This window comes from Crocuta crocuta, unplaced genomic scaffold, assembly GCF_008692635.1.
Source record: "Crocuta crocuta isolate KB4526 unplaced genomic scaffold, BGI_CrCroc_1.0 scaffold64, whole genome shotgun sequence".
Lineage (NCBI taxonomy): Eukaryota > Metazoa > Chordata > Mammalia > Carnivora > Hyaenidae > Crocuta > Crocuta crocuta.
In genome coordinates this window covers 14831181-14853856 of record NW_027530640.1, presented here as the reverse complement: position 1 = coordinate 14853856, position 22676 = coordinate 14831181, and the positions used below count along the sequence as shown (strand labels likewise).

The window sequence follows — 22676 nt, the reverse complement described above, 5'->3', positions numbered from 1 at the left end:
GGTCACAGGGGGGGGGGGGGGGTTGTGTTGAACTTACCTCTGGCTCCATTTTATGCCTCTACCTTTACTAACCCTGTACCTCTTATTCCTTAGTGTTTTCTTTTCAAATGAAAATTAAAATTCCTGTCAAAAAATTGCTTTAGTGATAGATACTCTAAAATTTAGACATTGCAATTCAGGCACGTAGATAAATCACAGGGAGACGTAAGAACGGCGGAGAGACCAGTGACCAGGCAAAGATGCCTGTGCACATAACTCCCCGCCCTTAACTTCCCCAGAGTGGGTTCATGCCGTGCAGGCTCTTTTATAGCTTTCGTTTTTCATTTAATTTGTACTAATGAAAACCATGCATGCCAATAAATATATTTCTACTGCAGCTTCAGTGATTCGCAGCTTCTGTGATTCACAGCTTTATACCACGTGGATGTACCACTGTTGATTTAACCACTCTTTGAAACATTTGGCCAGTGTTTGATTTTTCAGGTTAACACCACAGCATAAACGTCTTTATGGCTCAACCTGCCTGTGTCCTTATTTCCTCCAGATCCATTCCCAGAAATGTCACCTACTTCGACTTTATATTCCCTGACTGTACTTTACTTATCTTCACAAGCTGCCTTAACTCTCTACTGAAGGAAGCTATAGCAGAAATATGCCAACATTTATAATATCTTAGCATACATTAAAGTAACTACTTTGGGAAGAACACTTTCTGACCGGGTAAGAGGAGAGGTTCAGACAGTTTTTTTTTTCTCCTCCCCTTCTACTCAATGCTTCATAGACTTTATAAAGATATTTATATTTCCTAACTAGTAAGAGTTATAGATCCTACTTTAAAAGATAAAACTTCTTTCAATTCAATAAAAAAGACTGGTGGGTTCAGAGGCTGGGGAATAGTAAGATTCACATCTTTGACAATGGTTCAAATCAAATTCACAGAAAAGATAGTTATCAGCTTTTCTCAGGGGTACAATAGACCAGACACTCAAAGCTCCAGACTGCCGGAACTGAGAAATCTCCTTTGTGGCAACATCTGAGGAGGGGAATGGAGACCATGGGGATGAATCAGCTTCCCTGATGTCCAAGTCCTGCTCCTACAGGCCCAGGAAAGGTCCGTGTGCTACAGGCAGAGTCTGACTACAGCAGTGATGCAGGAAACCAGGGGCCTGACCCCTTCTGCCTACCTGGAGAGTTGCCAGGGACTAGCTCCCCAAAGCACGGTTTTCAACCACGTGTCCACATACCCTGGGATTCCACTGGAGAATTTCAGGTGTCACTAAACTCAGACAGGAAAACCATTACACCTTTACTTTCATGACCCTCTAACTGAAATTAAACATTCCCTTCCATCATAAGAAACTAATCACAGCATGAGCAATACCTGAGACTTGGCCAGAAACCAGGTATTTTCTTAATACACGGCGACTGCTGTAGACACCCTGAAGTATCACTACAGCCGACCCTTGATCAACATGGGTTTGAAATGCACAGGTCTGCTTACATTTGGACTTTTTCCAATAAATTCAGTATAGTACTATATTTTTTATTTTCTTAACATTTTCTTTTCTCTTGCTCACTTTAGTATAGTATTACAGTGTATAATACATATAACATACAAATTATATGTTAACTGATTGCTTATATTATAGGTAAGGCCTTGCAGTCAACAGAAGGCTGTTACTAGTTGTCCGGGGAAGTCAAAAGTTATATGCAGATTTTTGACTGCCTGGCCAGGGGTGGGAGCTCAGCACCCTACTACCAGCATTATTCAAGGGTCAACTGTGTTTCTGAATTATGCCAGTTATGACACCCACCACTATTATTTGTTATTTCAAGTGGTAACAAAGAAGCACATGTATTATTACATCACAACTATGTTTTTCAATATTTTAACTGAATTCCACCAACTAAATTATTATCCCATGTATTTGACACGTGCATTTGAAACACTCTCGTATCAGCCAAAGAGGCTGATGACAGCAAATCGGTTGAAAGCGTCTGCTTCAGAGCAACACGACTCATGGAAACACACCGACAACGGCACTTGGGGAGTTAATGAGTCACTTAAAATAGGAAAACAGGTAGCAGGCTGGACACCTCACCAGATGCAGGACCTTTGCCGAGAACAATGCCGTGTGGTGAACAACTTTACCTCTGGTTTCTACAGCGTGGATGCATTTCCTGATGATGCTGAACCCAATGCTGTCCAACTGTGCAGCTGCAAGAGGAAGAAAGGGCAGTCAGGTTGCCGGTCATGCACGTACCGTCCTCGGACAAGGCCTGACAGGCCTGGGATTGGTCAGTCTCATGGAGCAGCCACATATAAGAATGATTTTAAAAATTGCTGGCATTCACTGAGAACTTACTATATACCATGTACAATTCTTTTATTTTTTATTTTAGTTTATTTACTTTGAGAGAGCGAGGAAGCAGGGGAAGGGCAGCGGGGGGAGAGGGAGAGAGGAAGAGAGAGAGAATCCCACACTGTCAGCACAGAACCCGAGNTTCTTGTAGGGCTGGCTTCGTGGTGACAAATTCTTTCAATTTCTGTTTATTTGGAAAGGTTTTTATAAGAGTCAGATGTTTAACTGACTAAACCACCAGGCGTCCCATGCCAGGTACAGCTCTACGTGCTTTGTTTATATGATCTCATTTAACTGTCACAGTCACTCTGCAAGGGTGTCCTCTACAGCTGAAGGAACTGCAACATAGGGTGATGAACACTTGACCAAAGGAATAATTAGGCATCCCTGAAACCATTTGTTTTGTTATTATCAGGAGCTGTAGAACTGATTCCCTATCTCCATTAAAAAGTATGAATTCAGTGGCTCAATAAAAATTGCGTAAGTGCTTTACATAGATTATCTCATTTAATCCTAGCATGTCCTCTACGCTGACACTATCACTGGATCCATATTATAGATGAAGCAACTGACATTTGCTTCATTTGTAATATATTTGCAAAGCTATAAATCCTGACCAAAGCTGCAGAGCTGGTAAGTGGAAGACTCACTCAAGAGCCCTTTGACCCAATGCCTTAAGTATGACCCTGAACTACAGACAGAAGTCAATGGGGCACCTGGGTGGCTCAGATGGCTAAGTGTCTGACTTCGGCTCAGGACATGAGCTCACAGTCTGTGAGTTCAAGCCCGCATGTCAGGCTCTGTGCTGACAGCTCAAAGCCTGGAGCCTGCTTTGGATTCTGTGTCTCACTCTCTCTCTGTCCCTCCCCATTCACACTCTGTCTCTCTTTCTCTCTCTCAAAAAATCAATAAACATTAAAAAAAAATCTTTTTAATGAAAGAGGTCAAATCCTGCATAGGTGATTAGAAAAAAAAGAAAAAGTAACCTGGAGGAAAATTAAAATAGCCTACCACAAAGAAGTTACCTGAGGGATAAACATAAGGCAATACTGGGTGTGGTAAGTCAGCAGGTAGTCAGAGTTCTCCGCCTGCTATAAACCCCACTAATGTGACTCAGAAAACAAACGGTCAATAGCAGCAACCTTTTCCATGGCACAGAACCAATTTCCCAACCTGGCAATGAGCCTGGGAACCTATCAAAATTCATCTCCATGCTTTGATTACCCAGTGAGGAGAGGTAGATCGTTTACCTTTTGAGCACCTTGGGGCATCAGGCAAGACATCTTACAAACTAAGGCTTCACAGTGGAGGAGAGGATGATAGAAAGTAGGAAGGTAAATATTTAAAAATAATTTGTCATCATCCCAGGGCATGAAATAAACTTGTAAAAAATGAGAACTGCACAGAACTTGAACTCATTTTTTGATCTAATCCAAAAAGAACCTTTTCAAATACTTTTAAGTTTTTAATTTTAATTCCAGTAAAGGTAACATACAGTGTGATATTAGTTTCAGGTATATAATACAGTTGATTCAATAATTCCATATATTTCTCAATGCTCACCACAGACAAGTGCACTCCTTAATCCCCATCACCTATTTCACCCAGCCCCCACCTACTTCCGTCCTGGTAACCATCAGTTCTCAATAGTTAAGGGTCTGTTCTTTACTCTTCCTTTTTTCCCCTTTGTTCATTTTTTCATTTGTTTCTTAAATTCCACGTGAGTGAAATCATATGGTATTTGTCTTTCTCTGATTTATTTGGCTTAGCATTATACACTCTTCCTCCGTCCATGTTGTCGCAAATGTCAAGATTTCATTCCTTTTTATGGCTAATAATATTCTACTGTGTATATATGCCACATTTTCTGTATCTATTCCTCTAATGATGGGCACCTGGGCTGCTTCTATAATCTAGCTACTGTAAATAATGCTTCAGCAAACAGGGGTGCACATTTCTCTAATTGTTAACATGTAGCAGTCAACTGTGAGCCAATGAAAATAAAAATTCTTAAGAAAATCACTAAGAATTCCTCAAACTAAAAAGAAATGCTTATTTATTATAAATTCTCTTCCCAAAAGAAACTAAATAACTCTTATTCTTACATACACACTTAGCACTGATACTTATCATAACCACATGTGGCCTCTGGGACAGTCAGTAAAGTACGAGAAAAGGAGGAAAACAGTGTTTTTCTTCCAGGAGCCCACCTGCTATATAAACCGTTGCTCTTATTCCCTTAAAGCTGTACTAACTCACTCTCATGTTTTTCCTAGTATAAACCAAGTATTACTCTGTACGTGGTAGTACAGAGTGACTCAATGCTGCAAGTCAGATTGAAATTATTCTTCCAAATGAAACTCCATCAACTCATGCTATCAATTTTCCCCAAATTTAATAACAAACTATGATACACAGGCGAAATGCCTGTTAGAGTCGAGGGAAAGACTATTGAAAGTAACAATTTTACTGACATATAATTCACATACCCATAACATTCATCCATTTAAAGCTCAAAATTCATTTGTTTCTAGTATATTTACAAAGTTATGACTCTATCAGCACTATCTAATTCCCTACCATTTTCATTACCCCCCAGCAAAAACTTCATACTCATTATCAGTCACTCCCCATTTCTGCCTTCCATCAGTTCCTAAAAGTCACTCATCTACTTTGTCTGTATGGACTTACCTATCCTAGGCATTTCACATAAATGAAAACATAGTAGGTGCTGTTTTGCGTCTACCTTGTTTCACTTGGTATAATGTTTTCAAGAGTCATGTATGTTGCAGCATGAGTCTATCGTTTCTTTTTATGACTAAGTAATATTCCATTGCCTGGATAAACCATGTTATTGACCCATTCTTCGGTTGTGGTTTCTACTTTCTGGCTATGAACTGCTGCTAGGAACATCTGTGTACAAGTTCCTGCTCCTCAGTATATACCTAGAAACTGAATAGCTGGATTATAGGGTAACGTGATGCTGAACTTAAGGAAGTGCCCAACTGCTTTTTAAAGTTCAGCACCATTTTCCATTCCCACCAGCAATGTAGGCGGGTTCCTATTTCTCCACATCCTTGCCCGTGTTTGTTATTGTCTTTTTTATTATAGCTCTTTTGTGGGTGTGAAGTGGTATCTCATTGTGGTTTTGATTTTGCATTTCCCTAGTGACTAATGATGTCAGACATCTTTTCATGTGCAGAGGAGGATATTCATTCCTTTAGACAGTAGTCAGAACACAGAGCCCACTGGAAACTATGTGTCATAGGGGAAATTATTTTTTGTACTTAAGGAGGTTTCCAAAATGCTCATAACTTTGACTCCATAGTCCATTGAAGCCTTTTAGTTCTTCTTCTGAGAGGTGATTAACAGGATTTACACACAGGGATGACAATCCAAGTAGTTCAAGAGAGAAAGAACCACCATTTTGCACCGTGCTTTGGGGAGCTGCTGATTCCAAGTTTGGATGCTTTAAGAAGAGGTTTGTGGACATGGTCTTGTTTGAGGCATTGATGAGCTTCTATCCTGGACAAAAAGCACTGTGCTTCTTTTACCCCATAAGCACTGATGCAAGTTTTGGAAAATTTGAAAAAAACCGGCAGGTGACAACGACAACCTCAGTGACCAAAAAACACCTGCTCGTAAAGCTATCGGCACAACTAGCAGAAGAAATAAGGGCAGAGCTAGAGATAAACCTGCAGGACCACATGAGATCTTGAACCTATTCATGTTTTACCAGAAGAAGCCAGATTCTTGGGGTGCCTGGGTGGCTCAGTCGGTTTCAGTTAAGCGTCTGACTTCAGCTCAGGTCATGACCTCAGGCAGGGTTCAGGGGTTCGAGCATCATGGAGGGCTCTGTGCTGACAGCTCAGAGCCTGGAGCCTGTTTCAGATTCTGTGTCTCCCTCTCTCTCTTCTCTCTGCCATTCCTCTGTTTGCACTGTCTCTCTCAAAAATTAAATAAATGTGAAAAATTTAAAAAAAAGAAGCTAGATTCTTTTCTAGGCAAATAATAGCTAATGGGAAAAAATTCAATGGAACCTTCCAAGCGTATCCAGAAAAAAATAAATTCCACTAACTTAAACTGATTATAATGACTTCTTTTTGAAATTAGCAAAGCAAAGTGCCCCTTTTTAGAAAATCTCTAAGTTAGTATTTCTCCTTTGGTAGTCCCAACACAAGTTCTCTCATTTGTTTTAAATCTGCTAGCTCCTTTTCTTGAAATAATCTTACACAGATGCTACACAGAAAGGCCTTACCCATTACACAGAGAACACAGTATTAGTATATATTTGTTGTCTGAGTTCTAAAGTGTAACATTTTCACATATGGCAAAGCCAGAGTTCAAGGTAACTCTCTGTTAGCCTCTAAGTGTTCAAGCTGTATAATGATGAGTTATAGGCAGATACTACTGTGTTAAGAAACAGAATTCACATCAAACAGCAGTTGCCAGTAAGGAACTCATAATACACAGTTTAACAGCTATTGTTCTAAATCTCTAAACTGGAACTGGTATAATTATTACATTGCCTGTTGCCTTGGGACATCCCTGTATCTCCCTGTGTCTCTTTGGTGTGTGTGTATGTGTGTGTGCGCGCGCACACATGCGCAAAGACCCACACACAAACACACACACTTCTCATCAACTTGACTTTCCTGCTGACGTCACGATTTGGTTACTAATGATTAACAACTGCTTTATTATTTACCATGTACAGAGTACTACTAATACAATGGTGATTATAATACATAGCTAGAGATCATTAATTCTGATCTCTGCCTGGCAGGTACATAATCTAAGTTAATTGAGATCTCCTCCGCTGAAGAGCAAGTTCCCACTAAAAGGTTTAGAACACGATCACCACCAAACAGAGTTTGTTCATGACCAAAAAAAGTCTGAGCAGTCCGCCAGATGGAATCGGCTGTCCTTAATCCCCTCAAGCAGGTGATTCAGCTCTTTCACTGAGCTGAGGCTCACAAAAGGTCAGGGATTTATTTGCAATTTCTGTATCCTTATAATCGCTGGGAATAATCTCTCATTAAATATCTACTAGGCTTGCATTATTCCGTTAATTTGACTCGCGATGAATTGTTGCAGGACCAGTGGTTCCTACGCCTGCCATCTACCATCTTACCGCGACAGCTTCGACTGGCTTCTCTTCCTCCCTCAGCCTCACCTCCAGCTTTGCCCACAATGCACAAGGGAGCCCAGACAGGTATCAATATGATGACTGTCACAGAGCTGCCACCAAATACCCAGGTTAACCTGACAGGTTAGAAATGTATCATCCACTTAACTTTCACTTCAACATTTTCTTCAATGTTTATTCATTTTTTAAAAAATGTTTTTAATGTTTATTCTTTTTGTTTTAAATAGTTTATTGTCAAGTTGGTTTCCATATAACACCCAGTGCTCATCCCCTCCAAGTGCCCTCCATGTCCATCACCCCCCTGCCCCTCCCCCCACCCCATCAACCCTCAGCTTGTTCTCGGCGTTCAAGAGCCTTTATTCCTTTTTTGAGACAGCGAGAGAGACAGAGAGAGAGAGAGAGAGAGCGCGCGCGCGCACACGCACACAAGCAGGCGAGGGGAGGAGAGAGATGGAGACATAGAATCTGAAGCAGGCCACCCAGGTGCTCCTCACTTCTACTTTTGAAGCCTTGTTGCTTTGTCTCCTTTTAGAGGAGGGTCACACAAACCTGTTTTCTCAAAGTTGTATGGANTATGGAAACCAATTTGACAATAAACTATTTGTAAAAAAAAAAAAAAGTTGTATGGAGAACACGGGAGCACTGAGAGGTGGACTGATGCTCAGTCAACTTGGAGGGTCTTAGGGGAGCAGAAGGAGGATGCTTGGCAGAATGCTGGACTTTACATTATTACGCCTCGATACCCTGGATATTCCAAATACCAAGAGCAAGGAAGCAGGTTAAATCCAGAAACAGATGGTTTACTGTAAAGGGCTCGAAACAACAAGTGACTATAGAAGACTCAACCCAATGACTTTCTTGCCTAAAAGGAGAAAGCTGATGGCCCAGGTGGGTAGACATGCTCTGTAGTTGCTTTCAACAAATGGTACCTCACCTGAAATATTTTCCCTGGCTCTTTCCACCCTAAAAGAAAATGAGGTGTATAGGTGGTGGTAGAGGGTAAGAACTACAATAAAACCATAAGCAAAACCCTTTGCGCTCTCCCTCTTTCTTACTCTAGTATCCAAATGATCACCAGGTTCCTCAATTCTGTCTGGTGCTGGCTTCCATCATCTGTTACCAGGACTGCTGTGATGGCTACTTCACTGGTGTCCTCCTACCTCCTCTGGCTCCCTCCAATCTGCCCTCCACATTGTGGCCCCCATGATCTGGATGAAACCAGACCATGTCACCTCCCTGTTTAAAATCTCTTGGTGGCACCCCAGCGCTCTCATGAGGAGAACCCAAATCCTTAACACGGTCCACTCCTTCAGAGTGTGTAACATAATTGTAACTTTATATTCATTTCTATGATGCTGCCTACCTAACCAGATTTGCATTCATGAAAGCAAGGGTGCGTGTATATCTTTACCTATTTCTTTTATTCAGTACTCTACCTCTGCCTTTCACTGTCTACTGTCATGTTGGATATTCAGTATGATGGGGAGAGTCACTAAAGGGAAGCATGATGTGGTCAAAATGACCCTCCAAACTCCAACTGTTATAAACCAGAGAGCAGATGGATTATTTAAGCTCTGGTACGTAGATTTTTCATCTTTTGTGAAGATATAAGTGTTAAATAGAGATATGAATAGTCTGGCCTAACTACTTCCTTCCTTCCTATGTCAATATGAAGAGGTATCACTACCTAGCAGTACAGCCCCAAGAATGAGTTTAAGAGAAAGGGAAAACAAAAGGTGTGCAAGCCAAAGCATAAAACAGAGAAGACAAAACTAAGTTCTGATTTCCCTAAACACTTGGAGAAATCCTTTGCCTTTCCATCAATACATTATCATCACTGAACTATACACAGTATGAAGCTGTGGCTGGTGGAAACAGAGGGTGTGAGGGTTCTTTCCACAACATACAATCTGGGTCGTCTACATAGTAAGACAGGCCTGAGGTCCAGAACAGCCCTAGAAAACAAGAGCATTCTCCCTTAGAACTGTTGGCCATCCAAGAGACCACCTCATCCTTCAAGCCCATGAGCCCCTTTACTGAAAATCACTGACCAGCTGTTGGCTCCACCCCAGTCCTTATTCCTCAAAACACCAATAAATTTGGCATAGAGTGGCCAATCACTAATTCTGAATGGAAGGGACCTTTCCATACCACAGGTTGACTAATAGACATACAGTGTGTGAAAACTCCTCCCTGGGGCATACCCCAAAGTTACCGCATACATGGATCCTGGGAATTCTAGATCTCATAAGACAAATCCTTTTCCAAAAGAGAGGAGATGATCTATTGAATTAGCTCAACACACGAGAACACATAACCCATTTTTCTAAAGCTGGTTTTCAACAGGTTTTTCCTAGCCTAAAAAATCTTATCCCAGTAATCTTATTCAACAAAAATCTTTCAATTTTTACAGGAGAAATGGAATTTGCTGGAAGTATTGGGTGTTTACATAAAAGTGAGAGAACTGAAAGGTAAAGGAAGTTACTGCCCTGTTTCTAATGTGGATGGATAGAGGAAACTGTCCGGTGTTATTATGAGCAGGCCACCATTTTATGGACAGCTTAAGGGGCATGTTCTCACCATAGAAATGTACTCAATTTCTCAAAGTGATTTGCTCTTTAAAGTCTGGACTACCTCACTCATTCTGAATTTAATCAATTTCAACACTATTAAAAGCCATGAAGGGAAACACCCACATTGAATTAAATTCCATATCCATCTGGAGAATAGATTTCCAATTGGTTCACACACTCAGGGGACTCATGTCCTTTCTCCTCATCATGTGAAGACCCAGAGATCCCAGGGCTTCATGACTGTGGCCCCTGGGAAATAGTCTTCAGGGTAGCAGCTCTCAGAAGCTCCCAATGGGGCCCAGGAAGGTGGCCAATGGCTTCTTAATTATCCACGTGTGAATTCTCTACTTCAGGGATTACCAACAGCCAGTTTATAATCACAGTTCAACTCCAAGACTCTGTGCCTCATCCCACACTACTGCCTACTCTGTCTTATACTCTGCTCCCCAGATATATACATTCAGGGACTATGTACCAACTTTGCTATTAACTGAAGTCACCCAGACAGAAGTGGTGTGCATCTGGGAAGAGAACAATAAGCATTGATGCCAGACAGACCTGGATTAACCTGAGGTCTCTGCCACCTCTGACCGGTACACTCATAGGATAAATGCTGCACCTGGCACTTAACTTTCCTCACCTGTACAGCAGGGATAACTGACCCAGGTGTTGTGAGGGTCAAAGAATGAATTATATATATATATATATATATATATATATATATACATGTGTGTATATATATATACATGTATATACTGACTTACTTGGTATTTCAATAGGTGGTCATTAGCTGTATTACCAACATTTGAGTCAAACTTTCCAGGTGATGAAACATTTTGCATATCCAAGTTCATATTAACCCTATAGTAATCGCATGGGGCAAGTACTGTTACTGTCCTCACTAACAACTTCTTGCTATGTTTTCACACTGTTTATACAATATATTCATATATTATAGCTTAACCAATTTTCCCAACGTATCTGGTTAAGTTTTTCATGATGAGAAAAGCCAGGCTCACAATGTTAAGTGGTAACAATGATAGCAGTAGCTAACGCTTGCTGAACAGACCACACTCTCTGGGCTACGCACACAAACGCACTGTGTCCTCCTCATCACCCCTATTCTGTAGACAGGAAATCTCAAGTCAGATGAAGTTGAGGAGCTTCTGTTAAGGCCTTGGCATTAATGAGTGGTGGAAGCAGGACTGTCACAGTCTGACTCCAGGGCTCATGCCTCATCTACTCTCTACTCTTCGGCTCAAGTTCACGTGACCAGTCAGACAGGGACCAGGGCTGGGGATCATCCATGCTTGTTGCCACGGAGCTTGTGGGCACCCTACCACAGGTTGTACTCCAGTAAGTTTGAGAAGCACACCTGGGACAATAATGTATTATATGCCAAGCAATTAAAACTAGTAGCACTAAAGGAGCACCTGGGTAGCTCAGTCGGTTAAGTCTAACTCTTGGTTTCAACTCAGGTCATGATCTCATGGTCTGTGAGATAGAGACCCCATCGGGCTCTGTGCTAACAGCACAGAGCCTACTTGGGGAATCTGTCCCTCTCTACCCCTCCCTAGCTCTCTCTCTCTCTTTCCCTCAAAAATAGATAAACTTAGGGGCGCCTCAGTGGCTCAGTTGGTTAAGCGTCCGACTTCAGCTCAGGTCATGATCTCACAGTTCATGGGTTCCAGCCCCGCGTAGGGCTCTGTGCTGACAGCTAGCTCAGAGCCTGGAGCCTGCTTCAGATTTTGTATCTCCCTCTCTCTCTGACCCTCCCCTCCTCATGCTGTCTCTCTCTCTCTCTCAGAAATAAATAAAAAAACATGAAAAATAAATTTAAAAATAAGCTTATTAAAAAAAACTAATTATCATTAAAGATGAACAGAAATGATTGTTGACTATTAATTACCTATTGATATCTGTTCCACAGACCCCATCTAATAACAGCCATTTACCAGTGCTATGTATCTCAGTATATAATGCTGTTTGTGCCACAACTGCTATATGAAATGACTCCAAATGATTCACAAATATTTGTAATACTTGTAGTTGTGGACTTATTTCAATGAATATTAGAAATTTACCTGTTTATTACACATAGCATGACATGCTATATTTATAAAATAAATTTAAGTCAAAAAGAGTGAACTCATTAAAGAAAAATAGTAGGTACACAGTAACAATACAGGTGGTATACGTATATATTAAAAAAAAAAANAGAGGGTACCATATTCTACCAGCAAGATGTCCTACTTCAATACAGTCATCCTGATTCCTTGCTTTCTCCCCAACTCCCATCTATCAGCCAACCTCATCAGTCATCAGTTAAAAACACATCCAGAACCCAACTGCTTCCCACCATCTCCATTGCTAACAGCTTGATCCAAGCCACCATCATCTTTTGCCTGGATTACTGAATAACCTCCCAGGTGGTTCTCCTTTTCTCCATACAGTTTATTCTCCACCAGCAGTTAGAGCCATCTTTTAAAAATACACAGTGGCTTATATGTCACTTGCCTGATCACAACCCTCCAGGGACTTCTCATGACACTCAGAACACAAGCTTTCCTCCTGACCATGGCTTCACATGGTCTAGTCCCAGCCTACTTGACCACTGGCCCTCTGGCCTCCTCCAATCCAGGCACTGCAGTCCCTCCCCGATAATCTCTGAACACAGCTGGTTTACCTCCTCCAGTGCAAGGGCCCTTGCACATGCTGGTTCCTCTGCTGGCTCCTAACATGTCTCACTCCATTTGTTTGGGATTCTGCTCAAATGTCACCTCTTCAGAGAGGCCTCTCTGCTCCAGGTATCTAGAATGGTTCTCTCTTCTCCAGTTATGCTCTATCTCTTTGCTCTCAATCCTGCCTAGCCCCTCTCTGCATATGAAAGTATACTTTTGTTTACCTGCCATTTGTCAGTTTCTCTCATTAGCACTCCATGAGAGCAGGGGCTTTATCTGCCTTGTTCACTACTGTAGCGTCAATAAATATAATAAATATATTCTGGATGAAGCAATAGATATAGTCCACATTTTCACCAGCTGAGACACCAGAAACCAATAGGTAAAGAAGTCCCCACATGCCAGGAGCCTCAAATGCTGAGCAGCTGGCTGAACACACTGGTGCCTTCTAGAGTTCAGAGGCCCTGCGGCAGGAAGCACAAGGCAAATAAGACTGACTGGGATCTCATTCATCCCCTGACCTCCAAGCATGAATGCTGCCAATCAAATTTTTCCCCCTAGCCTACCAGATACAAAGACACCTATCTTCTTCTCGTGGTTTCTAGGGACACATACACACAAAAGGAAGCCAAGAGGGACACAGAGTAAAGAAAGTAAACTAGGCAGCAGGAAAGAGATGAAATCCCTGGCTGGCCTGGAATAAACCTGCCAGCCCTCAGCCAGAGTCAAGAGAGGCTCTAAGAGAGCTGTAAAGAGAGATCCAGTTCTCAGCAAGATGCTGCAGCTGAAGGGACAGTGTCTGGATTCTTACAGAGCATGAGCTGAGGGCCACGGATCGGCTTGCGGGCTTCTATTTCCTTGTGGGTTTCTACGTCTGCAGTCTCCCAGTGCACCTGACAATTCCCAGTCCAGGCAGCAGTGAAAGAGCAATGCTTAATGCATACCGCGGTAATGCCAACCAACTTCATCAGTACCACTTGTCTCTCACCTGGTGATCTGGACAACCAGAGAAGGAATCGCAGTCGAGAGGCCTCAATTCCTTTGTGCCTTGAGGGATAAGTGGTTGTGCACTGATTTCTCAACCAAATGAGATCACCATCAGCTTTTTGAAAGTAGGAAGTGTTTGAAGCAGAGAACTAACTTCTTTTGCCCACCTACATCCTTCTCCTGCCTTTACCTCCTGCCTGTTTTAGAGATGACTATCATAATCAGAGGCCGAACATTTGTGGCTGAAGTTGCCACTAATTGGTTGTGGGAGATGGGCATACTTCGCCTCTGGGACCCTTCTCCAATGTACAGATCAGGCGCTGGGAAAATCAGATAAGGTGATGTCTATAAAAGCACTCTGAGGAACTATAAAGAGACTGCTGTCATGCTTTGGGGGGTAATAACGTTATTAGTAATAACAACAGCAGATAATGGCACTGAATGACTGCTTAGAATACCAGGCACAGCTATTTGATCCTAATCCCATTTAATCCTTCCAACAAACCAATGATGTAGGTAATAAAGTTATACCCATCTTACAGATAAAAAACCCTGAGCCCTGGGGAAACTAATTTCCCAAGGTCACAGAGCCAGTAAGGAGTGAGGCTGGGATTATAGCCCACATATGTAAGAATTCTGCACAGCCTATGCTCCCAGCTACCAGTCAACACTATCCACACTGTGGGCCACGGGACTTGAGAGCCTCTGCTGACTCTTTCATGCTGAATGTGAGTTGCACACTCTGAATAGTGTGATCAGGGTAGGAAGGGACTACTTTGATAGACCTTAAGTATGCGTTAAGAATGAGGATTCGGTTTCCTCATCTTTACACGAGGTCAATAATATCTACTTCATAGGGTTCTTTAAGGATCAAACAAAAGACGGTGCATCAAACCCTGAGCATATTGTCCAGGTATTATGTGTGTGCTCAAGAAACATTCATCGAGAGTCTTGAGGAAAATCTTTCAGTCAATGCCTCAACAACCCCATGCACTGGGCTTTAAAAGTTCAAGATGCAGCCAGGACTTGCTTGATGTTCATTGGCTGAATCCCAAACTAGGATGCCAAGGCATGGTTCACACCTGCCTACGATGAAAGGATGGTTTCTTAAGTGTCATTTAAGACAAGCAGACAAGCAGAAAGACTTCTGATGGTCTAGGCTAGCCAGGGAAGTGCCATCACCAGTCACATCCTTGGAGGACGGGGCCCTCCCAAACAAAAAAGCTGAGATCCCATATACTAAAATCTCTGAGAAAGCAAGCCACTCCTTTTCCTTTCTCTTTTGCTAGCCCCCAGCCCCTCAGCCAGGGTTAATCTCAAGCGAGGGCACTGCCCCTCAACTAAATATAATCTTGAGTTCCATGTGAGCCACACCCACTGTGTTGCACACACAGGTCATAATGGGAAGCAAGGTGGAGACAGTCAGCACTTACATGAGCTAGAATTACACAGTCTCGCCTGCCTGTGGCTCAGGAGATAAAAGTGGCAGCCACGGACACCTGCCATGCACAGGAGGGAGGGGAAAAGAGCAAGCAAAAGGGCCCAGTGGGGTCGGGGTGGGAGGCTGGAAGGGCATTGAGGCAAGGGAGAGAGGGAGCGCCTGTCCCCTATCAGCCCTGGCCTGTAAGGTGTGGACGGAAAGCTGGAAAGGAAGGTGGACTCAGCTGACTGTCTCGTGGGCCAGTGCTCAGGAGGCCAGGCCGCCATGCCCATTAATGCAGCCCATCCTTCTCAGATTTAAAAAGGGAAATGTTCTATTTATAAGCTACCCACCAGTGGAGACCTGGCAGCCACTGGATGGCTCTGATTCCACAGGGATCCTAGTTACCAGTGGCTGCCTTCTCTTGCCTCTCAACTGTGGGTGTTCTAACAGCAAAAGGCCGAGGGTGATTGGAAGTGAAAGGAGAAAGAAAGCCCTCTTTACTGTCGTCTACTGCTTTCATCAGACTTTTGGACTGTTAGTAATGTCTGAACACTTTAAAACCTCTTAAAAACAGTGACCCACAGGATCCCATGAAGTCCTTCCCTACCATCTCTACAAGTAGATCTCTCTCTCTGTTTTACAGATCACAGAAACTGAGGCACAGAGATGAAGGGAATGTATACATCAGAGGCAGGGCTATAGGCATACAGAGCAATGTAATGGCACCTTACCACCTCTTCTCCGCGCCCTCAATCTGATCCTCATAGAACAAGAAAAGCCTGGATACATCACCATCAGGGAATGTGATCTGAATGATGCCTTAAGGAATGATGAACGTGTGTAACAGTAGCACAAGCAGCTTTGGCTGTGCTGATGCCTGCACGAGGGCAGTGGGCCAGTTATGGTTCCGTGCCTGGGAAGCCTCAGAGTCACTGACATATGTTAACGGTCCCGCAGCATGATGCACAGCACGTGAGGAGCCCCTGATAGTTCCAGCGAGGAGGCTCACTGAGAAGGAATATGGGATGGCCTCTCAATAGCAAAGAGCCTAGAAGGTTAGGGGAAGCTGATGATGAAGGGCCTTCTAGCCCCAATGGGTTTGCCACAAAATGACAAGATGGCATAACAGAGGAAAGACTTCACACAGATCAAGAAGTGGGTGGAAGGATGTGGGGAGTGTCCTTGAGCATCAGCTCCACTACTTCTTGGCTATGCTACCTGGATTGTGAAGCCTAACGCTCATCTGCAAACTGGGTTGTCGTGAAGAGCATTTCCACTAACGGCAACTAGGAGGTAGCACTTTCATGCTGCCTGCCATAACTTTATGCCATCTTAAGTAGCGTCACACAAGGCTAAGTTTTGAACAAGTAGTCTAAGGGTTGACAAACCTATAGTATGTGGGCCATACTCACCAGAGCCTGATTTGCCCATAAAGTTTTATTAGCAAACATGCATTTGTTTTCATGTTGTCTACGGCTGCTTTCACACTACAGTATCAAGAGTTAAACAGCACTGCAAGACTGAATATATTTACTATTTATTTGGCTCTTTAATGAAAACTTCCCCCCCCCCCCCTTGGCTAAGCAATAACATTTAGAAAACCTGAGGGTTTACTGTTCATGTGTTTTCCCCCTAATAAATGTGGAAATAAATATGTAAATCCAAATGGTAGTTTAAAACGTGTGTCTGGTACTATCTAAAATGATCTGAGACCCCACGAATAGTGTGCATATCCCACTTGGAGAAACGTCATCATTAATGAACTAACACCCATAAGGCGCCAAGCCTGACAAGGGCAGGGGTGTCAGCTTTCACTCTCCATTCTCTTCCCTGATCCCTGCACGAACTCCCCTGCCCTTCCAGTGAGCTGTCCCCTTCTCATACAACACTGTAATTGGCACGACCAGATAATGAGAAGGATAAGAACCAATGGTAATAAGACATTTTTTAACTAATGCGCCAGACACTTAGCTAAGCTCCAATCGTCACAGCGACTTCAGGAGGCTGGTGTTGTTATTTATCCCCCATTTTTACATAAAAGGCAAGGCAAGCAGAACGATGTCCTGTACTGACCCACAGTTCCGGAGCCAGTGTGCCAGCAAGCTAAGCCACACCGTTCACGTGGCCCTCCACTGCAACAGCTCTCTCCGATCCACATGGCAGAGCCTACCCACAGGAAATTATCTGAGGTATGTGTAAAAACTGATGTAGAGGAGTGTTTGGGTTGATATTACTCATAAGAGAAAAAATCTGGAAAGGACATTCAAGTCCAATGACAGGAAATAGTTCAACAAATGCGGACATAATCCTATGACAAAATATTAAACAACCGTTGCAAATGGCATTCATAAACAAGTCTCATGACGTGGGAAAATGCTTGTAAAGTTTTTAAAGCCAGATGCCAAAAGTATATTCAGTGTAATGCCAAGTAAGTCAAAATACATGTTGACATTGAGAAAATCCATGTAAGACATCATGGAAAAAAGACAAGAAGGAAATATCACTGGGGGTGATATGAGAGATGACTTCTATTGAATTTCTGAAAAATCACTGCTCTATTTCCTTCACATTCTACAATGAGTTAGTATGATTTTTAGAGTTAGCAAAAATTAACTGTTTTTCAAGCTGCTCAGGAGATCCAACGTCTACACCCTTCAGATGACTGAATCCTAATTCCAACTATGCATTCCTTCTCCAATCACTGCTTCCTCCCCTACATCCCAGTATAAACAACAAACTCCAGCAACTTCTTGAGCATTACACAAACACAGAGGATTCCTGTCAAAGTACCAGATTAGCAAAAGACTGGAAGGAAAGAAGGGATTGACACGTGGAAGCAGAGGAAGCGTTCTATTTCCTTCTGGCCTCGACCGGAACCCCATTCTGGGCTCACTCTTCAACCAACTGACTTAGGGCATTTTGTCTGTACAGCAGGTATATCTGCAGAGAGCACGACGATTACACGCACCCTCACGTGCGATGGGCCATCTGGCTATCGTCTCCGTGTGCTCTGAAACTCAAAAGCAGAACATATACTCTTTAAAGGCACAGGTCCACGTTCTACTTGTGGGTGTCCTTCCCCTCCGCACTCCCACTGCCCGGGGTCACAGGCGCTTAAGAACCCCGAGAGCTATTAACTGAATGAAGTGCTCCAGGAAGGCTGGACTCCTGCTGGGAAACCAAGCAGACGGTTCACGTAGCAGCAAACCAGAGCACGTGGAACGAGAGTGGGAAGCACTGTGAACCACGGCAAGGTCCTCTTGAAAAGCCAGATGGTCGGCATTGAGGGGAGTCTGAAGTGCACAAGAAGGCAGGTCTGAGGCAACCCGGGCATATTCCTTCGAAATAATCCAATTAACATATGAAATCTGAGTTAATATTCGCATGAAGGAAAGTGGCACTGCAGAGTCACTGTGGAGTGAGCTCTCTGTGGCTCCGGCTGTCAGCCTTCAGCCTTTTAACAGCTGGAGAAGCAGTGGGAGGGCAGCGTTTCTGTAAACAAGCTAATCTTTTCAGAACTAAGTAGGCAGTGACATTTATTACTTAAAACTTCTAACTGTCCACACTAGGAAAGCCTGCCTTTCCCTTACTCGCGTGCAGTGGACTGGAGTATCCTCGCGGACAAGTTCTCGGCTCTCTAACTGTTCCTCAGCTGGGACTACAGGACAAGGGAATAGGCCACTTCTTGGCTTCTTCTCTGGATTCCTAATGGAGCTCATTTCAAAGGAGAAGAAACCAATTCTCACAGAGTGGCTGGGGAGGAAATCTCACAGCTGCAGTCAAAGGGAGGGCAAGCAAGAGGACATGGAGACTGTGGAGATATGCACTGAGGTGGCACAGGGGGCCAGAGAGTGTGGGGTGAGACAAGGGGTTCTTACCCAGGGCAGAGTCCTATTCTTTGCAATGAGAAAGGAGGCAAATCCATGACAGGTATCAGGTGCCTAAATAACTGGCACTGGTGTGTGGTCGGTAAAGCAGCTCATGGAACAACAAACCATACTCCCTTCCTCTCTAGGATCCTTACTTGCATTTTTCCCCTTCCTTGCTCTGCCAGGCAAGAATTTGGACCACTAGAGAAAACTCAGTACCACTGATGTATATTCCTAACATTCTATGAACAAACCCGGGGAAGGGCCACTGATGGCAGCAGGATCCCTGGTAAGAAGTGGCAAAAGTAGCAGACTGGTTTTTGAATTGAACATGGAGAGATTAACTTGACCAACAGCACCCAAGACCTCTAGGCAGAAAACTAAAACTCTGAGGAAGGACACAGGCTATCTGAATAAAGGGAAAGATATCTCAAGTTTTGAGAAATGACTGAATATTATAAAAGTGTCAAATTCCTCTGAATTAATCTATACAATTCAAAGCAATTCTAAAGGAAAGTTTTAAGGTTGTGAGGAGCTTATAAAACTTATGTTATAATTTACACGGGAGGATAAAGGTCCATAAGTAGCTAAGTCAAACCTTAAGAAGTACCAGGGACACCTGGGTGGCTTAGTCATTTAAGGGTCAGTTTGTGAGTTCAATCCCTGCACTGGGTTCTGTGATAACAGCTCAGAGCCTGGAGCCTGTTTCAGATTCTGGGTCTTCCTCTGGCTCTCTGCCTCTCCTCCATTCACACTCTTTCTCTCTCTCTCAAAAATAATAAACATTTAAAAAATTTAAAAAAAAAGTAGAGTACCAGATATTAAGACTTGGCACAAAGACACTGTATGAAAAGCTGAGAGGTATTGGTAGAGACAGAGCTCAGATACGCAAATCTAATATGCGATAAAGCTGGCACTGTAAGTCAAAAGCAGAAAAATTGACATTCATGAGAAAACGGAGTCTTCATGTGGATAGAAGTGAAACTGGATCATCATGAAATACTACATACAATGGTAGATAGGAGTGGATTAGAAACCTCAGTGTGAAAGAAAGCATTCTGAAGCCAAAATAACCCAAAATGTACATGCTTATCTTTGTGACATGGGTCAGAAAGGCCTGTTTTCTTCCTTTTTTTTTTTCTTTCTTTCATTCATTTTTGAGAGAGCAGAGAAAGAGACAGAGAAACAATCTTAAGCAGGCTCTATGCCCAGTGGGGAGCCTGACATGGGGCTGGATCTAATACCTATGAGATCATAACCTGAGCTGAAATCGAGTTGGAAGCTTAACTGACTGAGTCACCCAGGCACCCTAGAAAGGCCTTCTTTAAAACACAACCTGAAAATCATAAACTAGAAGGTGAAAAAAAAAAAAAAAAGAAGATACATTTCAATATGTAAGAAGGCTTTACAGTCAAGTAAGAATATCATACAGAATACACAGATGACAAGGTTATAAAATGTATTTAAAATGTCTACAACCAACAAAGGATGAATATATAAGATATAGAAGAAACTTTACAAATCAACATAAAAAATGGCAAATTAAATAGAAAAAATGAGTGAAGGACACAGGCAATAAACAGAAGAGGAAACCCAGTCAATAGGCACATGAAGAGATGTTCAAACATAGTAATTATCAGAGGAGTCCAAATTTAAACAATAATAAGCTATCATTTTCTATTTATATGGTTGACAATAAATTAGAAAGCTGAATAATGGCTACAGTCGGCAGAAATGAAGAAATTCTCGTGTAGGGCTAATGGGACTGTGGACTGACCACTCTGGAGAAATACTCCCTCAAACTAGGTATACACACACCCTCTGACTGGCCAACAGCTCTCCCCATGGGTATATTTCAAAGAAGTTCTCACACAGGGAGATGTACAAGATGTACAAAGATGTTCACTGTGGTGTTGGTGGTGGTCATGAGGAGGTGGAAGCATGAGAAGATGGAGTGTGCAGCTCTGTAAAAACAAATACACAGTGTTACAGACCGTGGCGACGCAGCAGACAGAAGCCACAGTCTAGAAGCAGACAGAGGAATGGGGATGGCCCCTAACATAACGCTGAAGAAGCAAAGAAAAAGAACAAGACATATTATAATTTATGTAACTTAAAAATACAGGTAGATAAAAAATACACACTGCTCAAAAAAACATTTTCGAGTGCACATTAGAATGGTGGTCTTCAGAGGAGGAAAGAAGTAACAGTTGGGAAGAGAATTAAAAGGGAATGAATGAATGAATGAGTGAATGAATGAACAGATGAAGGGCCCCGTGATGATCCCAGGCCACAAATCAGGTAGTAGGATTAATTCCACCCCCTACACCTGAGATTCAAATGGAGACTAGAGAAGAAGAGAGGAAAAAGGCTCTCAGAAGAAATGTACGTTTGTTTATCTGCTGATCCTCTCCCTGACAACTGGGCCATTTGGAAAATACCAGCAGCCGACAGGCATTATTTATGGCTCTGATACCCCACAGGCACTGTATGCCCTGAGAGGAACCTGAAGATGAAAACAATAAATTCAGAACTGTCCTCAGAGGAATTACATTCTGGCTCTGGGATAAAATGGTGGTATTCAAACTCCCATGGAAACATTTTCCAGAAAGGAAAATGCTAGCCGTTTAGAGTTCAGATATTCAAGGCGAAAAGAGCAATGCCACACTCTGAAATTCCTATCAGATTGACTACCCTCCATAACAGTTTCAACTGTGGTATAGACAGACAGGGAGTTGCTGAACATTCAGACCCTGCACAATAGCGCCACCTGTGGCAGAGGAGCCCTCTGGACGGAAGTGGAGTGGAAATGAGAATTAACTTCAATCCACAGATATGAGAAGTACAACCACATCAGAAAGGAGGGGAGGCTAAAGCATTTTGTGATGCGAAAAGGGGGTCCCCATGCCGGAGGAGGTGAGAAAGCATTCATCTAGAACCCTACTCTGGTTTTGAGAGCTTGAACATCAGTGAACAGAACAGTTCTTGGAAAAGTACTTTAAAACATCACTTCTATCCAAACTACTCCTGGAAAAGTGGCCAATATGTTTTAACCCATCTTTTTTCTCTCCAGCTTGCCAAATGAAAGGGTAAGCAATTGAAAAATCATTAGACACTTCAGGCAGCCAGCTCTCTGTACTCTGAATAATGGGATGCCAAGAGCAAACTGTTGCAAGGGTCTGTGTTCTCCAAAATGGAACTTCTTGTAATTGCTCTTTTCTTTGGGAGGCAGAGTATCCTGTGGTTAACAGTAGAACCTCTGGAGTTACAGAGAATCCGGATTAAATTGTGCCCCCTGACTTTATTTGCTTCAATTTCCTAATACACAAAGTAGGTCAAAGGTACCTATCTCACACAGTGTTTCAAATATTAACTAAGCTCATATGCTTAAAACATCCTTAAAGATAGTAAGTGGTGGATCTATTAATGGCTATGATTTTAAAATATATGCTCACTGCAGACAATGCAAAGCATGGAGAAAAAAACAGAAGGTCAGTCCCTCCCAATAATCTACCCTCTCTCCAAATGAACAGTTTCATGATAATCGTCTTTCCAGACTTTTTTCTATCCTTATATCTAGATGAGTTAAATAATTTACTAAGAACACTGCTCTGTAACCCGATTTTTTTAA

General features: G+C 42.6%; 1 protein-coding gene across 5 annotated transcripts in view; it reads right to left on the bottom strand.

Annotated features, from left to right (window-relative positions):
- ARHGAP26 (Rho GTPase activating protein 26) overlaps window positions 1–22676 on the bottom strand; it is a 423871-nt gene that overhangs the window by 175960 nt on the left and 225235 nt on the right. For all 5 annotated transcript variants that reach the window (XM_077768849.1, XM_077768850.1, XM_077768851.1 and 2 more), the window contains exon 13: window positions 2153–2218. In XM_077768849.1, the coding sequence (XP_077624975.1) occupies window positions 2153–2218 (66 nt within the window). The remainder of the gene's footprint in view (window positions 1–2152; window positions 2219–22676) is intronic.